The sequence below is a fragment of the Hemicordylus capensis genome, chromosome 3, assembly GCF_027244095.1.
Source record: "Hemicordylus capensis ecotype Gifberg chromosome 3, rHemCap1.1.pri, whole genome shotgun sequence".
NCBI classification, from domain to species: Eukaryota; Metazoa; Chordata; class Lepidosauria; order Squamata; family Cordylidae; genus Hemicordylus; species Hemicordylus capensis.
In genome coordinates this window covers 1251716-1264470 of record NC_069659.1, presented here as the reverse complement: position 1 = coordinate 1264470, position 12755 = coordinate 1251716, and the positions used below count along the sequence as shown (strand labels likewise).

The 12755-nt window shown below is 49.2% G+C and overlaps 1 protein-coding gene across 1 annotated transcript; it reads right to left on the bottom strand.

The window, feature by feature from the left end:
• Positions 1-7687: 7687 nt before the first annotated feature.
• Positions 7688-11348, bottom strand: LOC128349486 (olfactory receptor 52B2-like). Its single transcript, XM_053305837.1, has 2 exons — positions 11281-11348; positions 7688-8258 (listed from the first exon to the last, which is right to left on the bottom strand). Exons 1-2 carry the CDS (start codon positions 11346-11348, stop codon positions 7688-7690), a joined length of 639 nt encoding a protein of 212 aa, XP_053161812.1.
• Between the last annotated feature and the right edge of the window lie 1407 nt (positions 11349-12755).

Here is a 12755-nt window from a genome sequence, read left to right as displayed (position 1 = left end):
TTAGAAAATGGATTAAAATGGCCGGAAGAGGGTTCTGTTGATTACCAAACTATTTTGCAGTTATTACTGTTTTGCACCAGAACCTCAAAATTTGAAGAACATAGCTATGCACAGGCTTTTATGGAGCTTTGGAGAGAGGAGGATATGTTAAAAGCAAGCGGGCTATGGAAGACTTCTTTGATCGCCGTAGGGAAGACGTTCCCTGCAGCCCCACCACTAAGGAAACCTCCTCCATATGTGCACCCTTGCGAGTCTTATCCCTTCCCTGCACCCGTATATTCCCCACATGCAAGCACGTCGTCCCGGTCCAGACCCGGGGGGAGGGGATAGGTTTGGTTCAGAGGGGGGAAACGGACAGGGTGGGGGAGGGCATAGGTTGTGGGCCGTGCGGTTTAGGGGATACGGGACACCGGGAGGGGGAGGGCATAGGTTTGGTTGATACTGGGAAACAGGAGCGGTGTGATTTACTCTCCTCATCTCAGGGCTTGCCACAAAATCTACCCCCTTCCCAAACCCTGGCTCAATATTCCCCAATAGCAACACATACTAGGGCTCAGACACAAAGCCTAGCCTTGCAATGCCCATTGCGGAAGCAAATAACGGCAGAAGGGGAGGTGGCTTTGATACATGTGCCTTTCACCTCAGCAGATTTATTAAATTGGAAAAATAACTACCCCACCCTTAGGGAAGATCCAACAAAAATGGCTGGATTATGGGAATCCATTTTTGAGACTCACAACCCCACATGGTCAGACATCAGACAGATGTCTCGCAGTCTTCTAACAAGTGAGGAGAGGCGATTAGTGGAAGGCCGCGGCCACCAGTTGGCCCTTGAGGGGACTGATAAGAATGAGCTACAAGCTCAACTTCTGTTCCCATCAGAAAAGCCCGCATGGGATCACAGAACTAGAAGACAAGAAGCTTTAAAGAAATACTGGGACATTTATTTTTAGAGGCTCTAAAAACTTGTATTCCCAAACCAATTAATATGGCTAAAGTGCACCAAATTACACAAAAGCCTGAGGAAAACCCTGGCGAATTCCTGGAAAGACTTGAAAAAGCTTTTGGGCAATATACTCAAATAGACATTAGCAAGAATGAAGGGGAGTACATTCTTAAAATGGCTTTTGTAAGCCAAAGCGCCCCGGATATAAGAAAAAAATTGCAGAAGATGGAAGGTGGACTTACTCTCCCATTAGCACAATTAATGGAACAGCCAAGAATGACTGTGATTTAGCTCAGCATGGGGGAGGAAAATGTATATAAATATGTACAAGATATTGCTGCGTCTGTACTTTCTCTTTCTGCCTTTATTAGTTTCTGCAACTGCACTAGCATTTCCAATCTATGAGAAACCCTTTTGCTTGTTTGTAAAAGAGGACAAAGGATGTATGGCTGCAGTTGTGACCCAATATTTGGGTCCAGCATCACGACCAGTAGCCTACCTTTCTGGAAAATTGGAAGGAAAAGGGATCACCATGTTTCTTCTTATTGCGGCTAAATATAAAAAGTGTAATTCCGGCATTTTAACCATTGTATGTGGATCTTGGGGAGAATTGGAGCCTTTTCCTCTCCCCCTGCTTCAATAAAATCTCTTGGGAACCCAACCCAGCCAACCTTTTAGTTAGATGCCACACATTCAGAGGAATAGCTAGTTGAGAACTCCAGTTTGCAACCTATTGGAATTCATTGAACTTTTATCAAGAGATTCAAAGTATATTTCACCATTAAGATTATATATACGATAACTAGCTGCAGGAAATAGTTTAATACTGTGCCAAGTGTGTTATGTTTGTAACGTCTTTGTACATTCTCTTATGGGAAGCTTGGGTGAATTTGGTGGATGGAGTTGTTGTTTGGAAACACTTTCATGAGGAAGCAAAAGGGAGCTTTTATGCTCTGAAGATGGGTAACGCCTTGGTCATATACTGAATGATTCTTCTGTAAATGATTGTGCTTCTCTTAAAGTTGAAATAGGGCAAATTAACCCTTGATTCATAGTAATAGTAGAAAATTAGGAAAGGATTCTAAGGTCCCAATGTTGTAATTCAGCTGAACCCCTTTAAATTGATCTCTTGTTTGTTTTGGGTTTTTGTATTGTCTTATCAGATGTCATTAGTTATTGATAAAGTAATGAGAAAGAGGGGAACTGTAGCACCTTCCCAGGCCCACACCCACCTTTTGAACAGGAGGGGCTCTTAGATTCCCCCCCTCTACAGTTAACCTTGCTCAAGATTTTTTTATGTTGTGGGAGGAAATAAATAAATAAATAAGGAAGAAAGGTTTTAAGATGAATTGATAAAAAGAGGTGCAAACACAAGCTGATATAATGTGTTGTAAATACTAGAGGTTTTTATGTCTTTGTAATATTTTTGTTACCATGTACACTGAGAGCCACTATAAAATGGTCTAAGGCTTAAATTTAAATTTTTCCTCGCAGCCAGCCTTGCTTTGCCTCCACAAAGAACTTTTGAAATCTAGATGCCACTCCTGTAGCCAGTTATACCAAGTGGCAAGGAGTTCCCAAGTACCCATTTGCATTCACCTGAAGGTCTTCTCAGCTTAAAAGGATCTAGCTTTCTGTGTGCTACTGTTAAACCCATACTGTTTTCACAGCTCCTGATTAGAGACTTGATAATAACTTGTGTTTGTCACAGGCTTCACCCCTCTACAAGATTATGGACAAATTTCTTGATAACATTTCACCATAGAAGCCTGTTTGTTTCATGAGACACTAGGCCCTGTGAAAGAGATTTCAATCCTATTTCTACAAGGTATATTAATTTTTCCTGGAGGCAAGGACTGTTTCCTTTATATAGGTTGGTATAAGGACATTGCTGCCAGAGAGTTGGAACACTACCTAAACGTGGCTTAGGTGGGGACAGTGAAGATCTCGAAAGCCAGGTGTCACTGACGAATCATCCTGTTATGGAGAATGAAGTCAGGTACACTGGAGTACACTGGATGGAGGCCGATTGCCCAGACAGAAGTCTGTAAGTATGCTGGCACAGCGTGGTGTAGTGGTTAGAGTGCTGTACTAGGACCGGGAAAATTCGAGTCCAGTTCCTCATTCAACCATGACACTTGCTGGGTGACATTGAGCCAGCCACTTAAACGGCCTGGCCTGCTTTGAAGGGTTGTCGTGAGAGCAAACTTAAGTATGTAGTACATCACTCTGGACATCTTGGAAGAAGAGCTGCATGAGGCTACAGGAGAACAGGACTTTATCAGCAGTTCTACAAAAGGCCTTTGCAAGATTCAAGTGCTGAAGTTTATGTTGTGGCCTCTCAAGTGATAAGACTATGTTTGACCTGCCAGGTTTTAAAAATGTTTCTTCAAAGTCACAGACCCACGAGGGTGGGGTGAACGTGAACATTAGCATCATCATCATTATTTTTTTTATTTTGACTTTTATTACTTTTGCCTCCTGCCCAGGATTGCTGCTTGCAAGCTGACCCATTGGGTTGAAGCCCTTTCTACAGCCCACAAGCCATAGTGGCCATTGCAGGCCCCAGTGGAGGACATTATCCCCTATTTTGGACTTTGGGAAGCGGGGAAGTGAGGGAAAGCAAGGAAACAAAAACATTAGTGGGGAAAAAAATATTGCTAAAAGACCAATTTGAAGTGGCCTCAGGTTTTACTTATTGTGTTGCTTGCTTTGAGAACTAGACTTAAGAAAGGTTATGACCTTCCTCTTTTGGGAATGTTGGTTGGCCACCCTGATCCCAGGATGCTGTCCCTTCGGGGGGGAGGAACTGATGTCTTGTATGCCTATCTTTTTATCTCAGTAAGCAGGTTCCTCTCCAGGTTCTGCTGGTGACCCAAACAGTGGTCAAATGTAAGGGAAGAATCTAAAGGGAGTCTCCAGAGGATGTCAACCCTGACCCAGAAGGAGGACCAACAGTCCACCATCAGCAACAGCTGCAACAAAGGAGAACCCAGAATGCTGGGGAGTTGAACCCCTTGACGGGTTAAAACTTTGTTCTAAAGGGAACAGGGAGATTGAACCATGGGGAAATCTGTTAATCATTAACTTTTAGCTTTTGGTGCTCTGATGCTTTTTGGATGTGGTTTCTCTTGCCTATAATTTGTATTCAGGTAGTTGCTTGTTGTTGTATACCATGGGTCCCATACTGTTTCAACCGGGCGATGACACGTATAAAAAAGGGAATCCGTGCCCCGGGTAAGATATCATCGCACCAGAAGGGGCTAAGGAATTAGCTTCCACAAAAGAAAAGGGTGGAATTGATATACTCAGAAAACCAATTTCATACTGAGAGGTTTAAAACACACTATATGATAAGAACTTAATTAAAGGTTATCTCTGGAATTTCCTCTCTAGCCCCAACTGTTATCTCTGAGACTTCCTCTGTAGCTCAACTGTTATCATCGGAATCTCCTCAGCAATTTCTATTGTTATTATTTACCTACAAGTGAGATAATGTAATCATCATGTAATTACTTGCCTACATGATCTGTAAAGTATAAAAGTCTGTTGTAAATGATGCTCGGGGTTCTGGAATTTAGGCAATAGCCGACCAGAACCTTTGCTTCTGCAGAGCAAATAATAAAGCCTTTTAAACTTCTCCGCTGGTGATGCTCGTTGGCTCGCTGACCCAGTAAAAGAACCATTTGGATGGTATAGCAAATGCATAAGAACAGCCCTTCTGGAGCAGGCCCAAGGAAGCCCATCTAGTCCAGCATCCTGTTTCGCACAGTGGCCCACCAGATGCTGCTGGAAGCCCACAGGCAGGAGTTGAGGGCGTGCCCTCTCTCCTGCCATTACTCCCCTGCAACTGGTATACACAGGCATCCTGCCTTTGAGACTGGAGGTGGCCTATAGCCTTCCCACTAGTAGCCGATGATAGACCTCTCCTCCATGAAGTTATCCAAAACCCTCTTAAAGTCATCCAGGTTGTTGGCTGTCACCACATCTCGTGGCAGAGAATTCCACACTTCGCTCCAGTGTGGATGGAATTTTCTCAAAAACACAATACTAGAAGCTCAGTTAGATTGTATACCCTAAAGGAGGAAAGGTACCACCAAGTTTTGGAGGATGCCAGCATGGCTATCACGTAGAGTCAGGAAGCTATAAAAGGGAAGAAGACTTCCTTCAGAAAATTGAAGTCCTGCCCAAATGGAGGGAACAGGAAGGAACACAAACCCTGGCACAAGAAATGCAAGGTGGCAATAAGGGAGGTGAAAAGAGAGTTTGAGGAACATTTAGCTAAAAGCATCAAGGGGAATAACAAAAAATTCCTTAAATACATCAGAAGCAGGAAACCTGCTAGGAGGCAGTTGGACCATTAGATGAGAGAAGTTAAACAAGATCTTTCCATTTGTCTTCACAACAAAGGATACTGAGCATATACCTGTGCCTGAACTGAGCTTCTCAGGGATGGAGGCTAAGGAACTGAGTCAGATAGAGGTGATGAGAGACGATGTTCTAAACTGTCTGAAAAAAAAATGAAATTAACAGTTTGCGAAGGCCAGATGGCATCCACCCGAAAATTCTTAAAAGAACTCAGATGTGAAATTGCCAACCTCCTTGCTAAAATATTAGTTATCCCTACAATCAAAGGACTGGAAAGTAGCCATTGTAACACCAATTTTCAAAAAGAGATGCAGGGGGGATCCAAGAAATTACAGGCCAGTTAGCTTAATGTCTGTTCCAGGCAAATTGATGGAAAGCATCCTCAAGTAGGGATGTGCCTGGAACCGTTTCAGAGGCAGCAGGGGTGTTCCCTTAAGGGCAAGGGAGGGTGCACTTACGCCTCCCGCTGCATTGTCCTCGCCGGCGCCCCATTGAATCAAAGCCCCTCAGGGTGGCAGCGAACTTCCCTGCCGAGGACAGCAATGGGGTGGCAGGGAGGTACGCTCCCCCCCCCCCCGCCAGGGGCTTTGATTCAATGGAGTGCCGGTGGGGACAATGCAGCGGGAGGGGTAAGTACACCCTGCCTCGCCCTTAAGGGAACACCCCTGCTGCCTCCGAAAGTCGAAACAGCCCCAGTGGCCAAAATGTTTTGGAGGCCTCTATAATGGCCTCCAAAACATTTCAGGCTCAAGCCTATTCTCAAGAATAAAATGGTAAAGCATGTAGAAGAACAGGCCCTGCTGAAGGAGAACCAGCATGGCTTCTGCAAAGGGAATTCTTGCCTCACCAACCTTTTGGAGTACTTTGAGAGTGTCAACAGGTGCGTAAATAAAGGTGATCCAGCTGACATAGGATTTCATAGGATTTTCAAAAAGCTTTCGACAAAGTTCCCCAGCAAAGGCTTTTGAGAAATCCTACCAGTCATGGCATAAGGGGGCAGGTTCTGTTGGGCCCTCCCACTGGCTTGCGAGAGGTTGGGACACTCACCAGACTGAGCGGCTGCCGGAGTGGAGGCTGCAATGGGCCCAACCCCATCAGGCCGAGAGAGAGCACGGAGGCCCCGCCTGCCCTTGTGTGGCTGCCCTGAGGGGGAGGAGCCTCCGTCCCTTTGCTGTGGTGCAGCATGATGGTGCTGGAAGCAGGGAAGGGTCCCAGGAGAATGGCCGTCCTGGAGGCTGCCTGGGGGGTGACTAGGGAAGGAGCCCACCCATCAGGGAAAGAGTCAGGAAGGGAAGTTGTTGATTGCCCTGGAGGCCAGATGTTATTTAAGGGGCTCATGGCCAGTGGACTGTGGGCTTTGGGGGCCCCCTGGGGGGTTAGGGTTGCCCTCCCAGCTGCAGCTGTGGCTCTTGCTGTCTTGGGATCCACTCGATGATGCTTAAGATTTCGTGGCTGCTACAGAAGGAGGAAGCTCAAGTGCTGCCACTTCTCCTGAACTTGAACTGTGGTGGCAGAAGAAGCTGCTTTCCTCTCTCTCCATCACCACGGCCCCTCCTTAGGCTTCTGAAGGCACCTTTGAGTCTCTAGTCTTCCTTGTGGAAGAACCCCACCTCTCATGGTCTGGGATAGCCTGCACAGGCCCTACTCAGCCTCAGTTTCCCCACAAGCACACCTACCCTCCTGTTACCACCTGCATGCATGCCACCCCCTGTGCCTGGAAGGCCAACACATCCTTTTGTGGGCTGCATTTTCCACCCCCACCCCCCACCCCTTGAGGTCTCTCTCCTTTTGCAAACTCCTTTCTGGCCAGACCAGCTTCTCCTCCCCTGCACCCCACCATGCCTTCTCTCGCCCTGCCCTCTCCTGGCCTTGGCTCTTCTGCCTCTGGAAGGGGCTCCCCTCACTACTAGGCACTGCACAGCCCCAGCGGCACTCTGGGCACGGAAGGAAGGCTGCACGGCTTGCAGCAGAGGAGTTGCTCCGTGCAATAGCATGGAAAGGCAAGTGAGGCTGCCGCTGGGCCTCATCCTTCCTCTCGTATAAGCTTCATTCGCAGCAGCAGCAGCAGGATATATGCAGGAGACCTTCCCAGAGGAACAAACCCAATACCATTTGGCTGATTTGGTTTATAGCAGGGCTGCTCAACTTTGGCCCTCCTACAGAAATTGGCCTACAACTCCCATAATCCCTGACTGTTGGCCACTGTGGCTGAGGAGTATGGGAGTTGTAGTCCAAAAACAGCAGGGGTGGGGGAAGTTGAGTGGGCCTGGCATATACAAACCAACACATGATGTCCTTGAGTTCTTGAGGGGCCGTCCACCCCACCCCACCCCTTCAGCAAGTGGAATCCCTTGTTAGTGATGCCCGGGTGCTTTAGCTACCTGGCCTAGTGAATCGTGGGCAGAACAGCCTGGTCACTCTTCTCAGGATCTCCTTGGTTTTCACCCCATAAACAATGGGATTTAGCATGGGGGGGACAAGTACATATAATGTGGCCAGGGAGATGTGAATGTAACCTGGGATGTGGTGACCAAAGCGATGGGCAAAGAATGAAAAAAACGCAGGTGTGTAGAAGATCAGGATGATGCAGATATGGGACCCGCAGGTGCTGAGGGCCTTCCACCGGGCCTCTTTGGAAGGGAGCCAGAAGACGGCCCTCAGGATCAGAGCGTACGATGCTGCAATGAGCAAGGTGTCCAGGCCAATAGCCAGAATGGCCACCATGAAGCCGTACCAGATGTTGACAGTGATGTCGGAGCAAGCCAGCCGGGCAATGCCCATGTGCTCACAGTAGGTGTGAGGGAGGATGTTGCGCTGGCAGAAGGTCAGCCGCTTGACAAGGAAGATGACAGGGAAAATGACGCAGAAGCTCCTGGCGATGGCAGCCAGCCCAATTTCCCCAGTGACGGAGCTGGTGAGGGTGGCTGCTTCTCTCTCTCCAGCACTGCCCACAGGCTGGCCATTCGTCAGGTAGAGATGTGTGCAGCAGCTCCACCTGGCAAGTGGCCAGCCTGCAAGCAGCACTGCTCCTCCCCTCGGGAGGGCTGAGAGGGGGAGAGCAGGAGGAGCAACCCAAACTGCCTCCTTGGGTGGCCCCCCCCACTATCCTTCCTGCCCAGCACCCTTTGGAAGCCCACCCCTCCTCAAACGAAAGACTCACCAGCCGGGGTACTTTCCAGATTAACCCCAACCACAGTGTCACAACATATCTGCGGAGTGTGCTTCCATACTTCCTGTGCTGTCACCACACAGTCCCTGTGCTGTCATCCGGGTGCTGTTCACATTTCGGATGCCTTGTTTTGGATTTTATCACTGCGATTTAGTGCTATGACGTTGTATGTCCGTTGCAAAAAAGTAGCTGTATCTCCCATTGTAGGGAAATTTTCCTGTTGTGGATTCTGGGGGGTCATTTTCAATTTGATCCATTCAAGCCAAAGCCTTTCACCACCATTGTCACAGGTAATCTGGAAAGCGCCCTGTCTGAGGCGAGGGCTCAGCAGGAGAGACTGCTGCCTGCTGCGGGCGGAGCTGCAGGTGTGTCTTTATGCTGCCCGCTGCGGTATGTTCCCTCCTGGGGGAGTCCTCCTCCTGGGCCAGCTGGGGGCAGGGAAGGTGCCTCCTCTCCTCCTCAGGCCCAGGGGGTCCAAAGGCAGGAGATGATGTCACATCCTGGGGAAATGACCCATCAACCTTTCTCCCATGGAGTGATAAGGAGCATCCGTCTCCATCACCTGTGGGCAGCCAGAGGAGTGTGTGTGTGTGTGTGTGTGTGTGTGTGTGTGTGTGTGTGTGTGTGTGTGTGTTCCTGCCTTGCCTTCCTCCCAAAGACCTCAGAGCCCCCTTCTCTCTGCAGAGCCCTGCGAGGTAGGCCCGGCTCAGAAGGAGAGACTTCCCCGAGGCCACCCAGAACTCTTTGCAGAGAACGGCGGCTGTGAATCTGGGTTTCTCTCACCAGAAGCCCACGCTCCCTGCTGTTTCCCCACACGTTGACACTGGGGCAGGCAGTCACTCCACGCCTCAGAAGTGAACCAGAGAGCTGGGCCTCGGCGGCCCTGCAGGGCTTCAAGCCCGCCTTGATGGGCCATCCAGCCTCAAGGGGTGGGGATTCTCCTGCACCCCGTCCTGCACTCACGGCTTCGTCCATTGATCCGCTACCCATCAACACAGGAAGCTGCCTTCTACGGAGTCCGACCCTTGGTCCCTCTAGCTCAGTGCTGTCTACACAGACCGGCAGCGGCTTCTCCAAGATTGCAGGCAGGAGTCTCTCTCAGCCCTACCTGGGGATGCTGCTGCCTTCTGGGGTTGAACCTGGGACCTTCTGCCTGCCAAGAAGGGGCTCTGCCACTGAGTTATGGCCTCATCCCTGCTGGGATGACAGATCCCCATGGCTTTAGAGAGAGATTAGGCTAATCCATGGAGGACAGAGTCAGTCTATCATTGTGTGTGGCTACATGGAAACTCCATATTCAGAGGCACTCTACCTCTGAATGCCAATTACTGGAGAGTAGGAACAGGTGAAGGCTCTTGCCTTCTGCTCCTGCTGGTGGACTTCTTCCTGGGCGCTTTCCAGTTTAACCCTCACCACAGTGTCACTACGGATCTGCAGAGTATGCTTCCGTACTTCCTATGTTGTGACACCGCAGTCCCATGCCGTGGACAGCAAAGTGCCGTCCACATTTCCCATGCCGCCTTTTGGGTTTCATTGCCATGTTACAGTCTTGTAATCCCTGCTAACTGAGCAAGGAGGCATCTTTTAAAAGTGGTGATTCTCTTATATTTAGCAGGGGGAGAGCAACCGGCCCTATCCAGCCCCAGCACAGCATCCCTCCAGTGGCTGTTGCTGGGATCAACCTTATGATTATTTTTAGATTGTGGGCCCTTTGGGGACGGGGGGGGGGAATCTTATTTATGTATCTATTTTTCTATGTAAACTGCTTTGAGAACTTTGGTTGAAGAGCGGTATATAAATATTCGTCATAGTAGTAGTAGTAGTAGTAGTAGTCATAACATCGCATGTGTGGTGCAAATAAATAGCTGCATTTCCCCGTTGTAGAGTTTTTTCAAGACTGCTCCCCCTGCTGTTGGCTTTGTGCAACAGCCTTTATTTACGGTTTCAATGTACTCTGACCAGCACCAAAACATTTTACCGCTGTTGAACAGGTAATCTGGAAAACGCCCTGGTGAGAGATCTGGCGGGCCACTGTGAGAAGAAGCAAGGTGCTTTCCAGGTTACACCCTGCAATGGGGTCACGCCTTATCTTGGAAGTGTGTTTCCACACTTTCTGTGTTGTGACACCATAGCCCCTACACTGACAGCAGGGTGCCGTTCACATTTCCAATGGCTTGTTTTGGATTTAATTGCTGTGATATAGAGCTAGGACGCTGTATATCCGGCGTAAGGAAGTTGCTGTTTTTTCAGGTTGTTAGTTTCTGCGAGACGGCTCCCCCTGCTGTTTATGTTTCAAATGCGACTTGCCTGAATGGAGGCATTTTGCTGCTGTTGAGCAGCTAGGCTGGAAAGCACGCAGGAGGCAGATGGCCTGATCCAGGTGCCGCTGCTGCCTCCAGGCTCTTCAGACTCTCTTATGTCTCACGTACCAAGCTCTCATGGGAAAGCATGTGATCCAGTCCTGCTCCTCCCCCTCCCACTCAGCACACCCACAGGTGTCAGGGATAGAAGAAGGGTCTAGAAGGATAGAAGAAGTGCAGCTATAATTGAGCGGATGGGTTCAAAGAACCCGGGCCCCCAGCTCCTGAGGGCCCCCCAACTCCACCCCTCCCATGGGAGAGGGGAGAACACGGGCTCCCTCTCCCCTAGCTGTGCCCCTGGTAGGGGCCTCAGCAAGGAGAAGAGGGCAGATGGGAGCCACACTGTCAGGGGGCTTGCGTGTGCACGGGTGCTGGAAGTGGGGCGGGCACTGCTTGGAACATCCCGGCAGGGTGGATGGAGGAACTGCTGCTCTCACCTTGGTGCTCTGGGCTTGCTGGAAGCTGCCGCTCGAGTCTCTGAGCGCTTCTTGGGCACATGCCTCATGGGAAATCAGCCGTGGCTGTGCACAAGAGAGGCCCCGGAGAGCAAAGGATGCTGGTCCTGGATGTGTAGCCGCCGCCTGGCGGCTCTCAGGCACTTGCCAGACTACACACATACAGGGTGTGCAAGTGTGGCGGGCCTGCACCACGCCTGTCCTGGGATGGGCCAAGGACAGACAGAGCCCTCTTTCCTTCTTATGGAACTAATTGTTAATTTTAAAATTTTATTTATATAGAATTTCTAGGCTGTTTTTCACATCCCAAAATGGGCCTCAAAATGGCTTGCATCAAACAATAACATCACAATTAGGATTTCCACATTTATGCGATAAAATCAGTCACAGGGGAAGTACCTGGCACATAGGGGCTCATTTCATATTTCATGTAAGCGGAAGAGGAAACTATATCCCCCGACATTTATTCACTTGTTTGTTTATTTCACATTTTAGGCTGCCTTTTATCAATTAACCTTAGTTTACAATAAGTTTTAAACCAATACAATAATAGAAAAACTAAAAGCATTTGGCAAAGGGAAATGTGCAAATTTGTTCTAAAAGCAAACCACATGGTTATAATAAGATGGCACTGAGCAAAGTCAACTAACTGTCCTCTTCCATGAGGTCTGGTGAAATGTCTCTCCGAACAATGCTTTGAAATAACATATATTTACAAATAAATAGCCGTATTTTTCCTGTGTAGGAGGCTTGCGTAAGCTAGAAAAGACTGCTCCCCCTGCTGGTGGCTTTGCACAACACCCTTATTTACAGTTTCAATAAGATCCTGCCAAGCCAAAGAAAACTGCGGCTGTTGCAGCTACCACAGGGGTCAAATGCTTCGGCTTGGCAGGATCGTATTGAAAACAGTCCCCAGAATCTCAGACTCCTACAATGGGAAAACACAGCTACTTTTTTGTGATGTGCTGGAAATGTGAACGGCACTTTGCTGTCAGTGCAGGGACTGCGGTGTCACAGCACAGGAAGTACGGAAGCACACTTAGCAGATCCGTAGGGACACTGCGGTAGGCTTGAATCCAGAAAGTGCCCAGCAGAAGCTTCTAATTCATTGCATCCATCCATCCATTTGCGGCACCATCAACCAGGAAGTTCTCCTGTGGGGGCCTCGATGGAATGAGTGGGGTGGGGGAGGCAGAAAAGCATGACCCACAAGGGGGGGGAGTGTCCTTGGGGCCATTTCCAGTGGGAAAATGGTGGGTAGAGGTGAGGGGTAACCCCCCCCCCAGGCTCCCCTGCTGTTTCTCTGCCCCAGGCCCCCCATCTGCAGGCTGCTCTGCAGCAAAGGAGCGCGGGGTGAGGGGAGTGCTTTTAAGAAGGAAAGGAGGCCCTTCGGGGCCCCTCTTGTCTGGCTGGACCTGCTTCTCCCCATCGGGATGAGCACACGGGCCGCCCCCTGC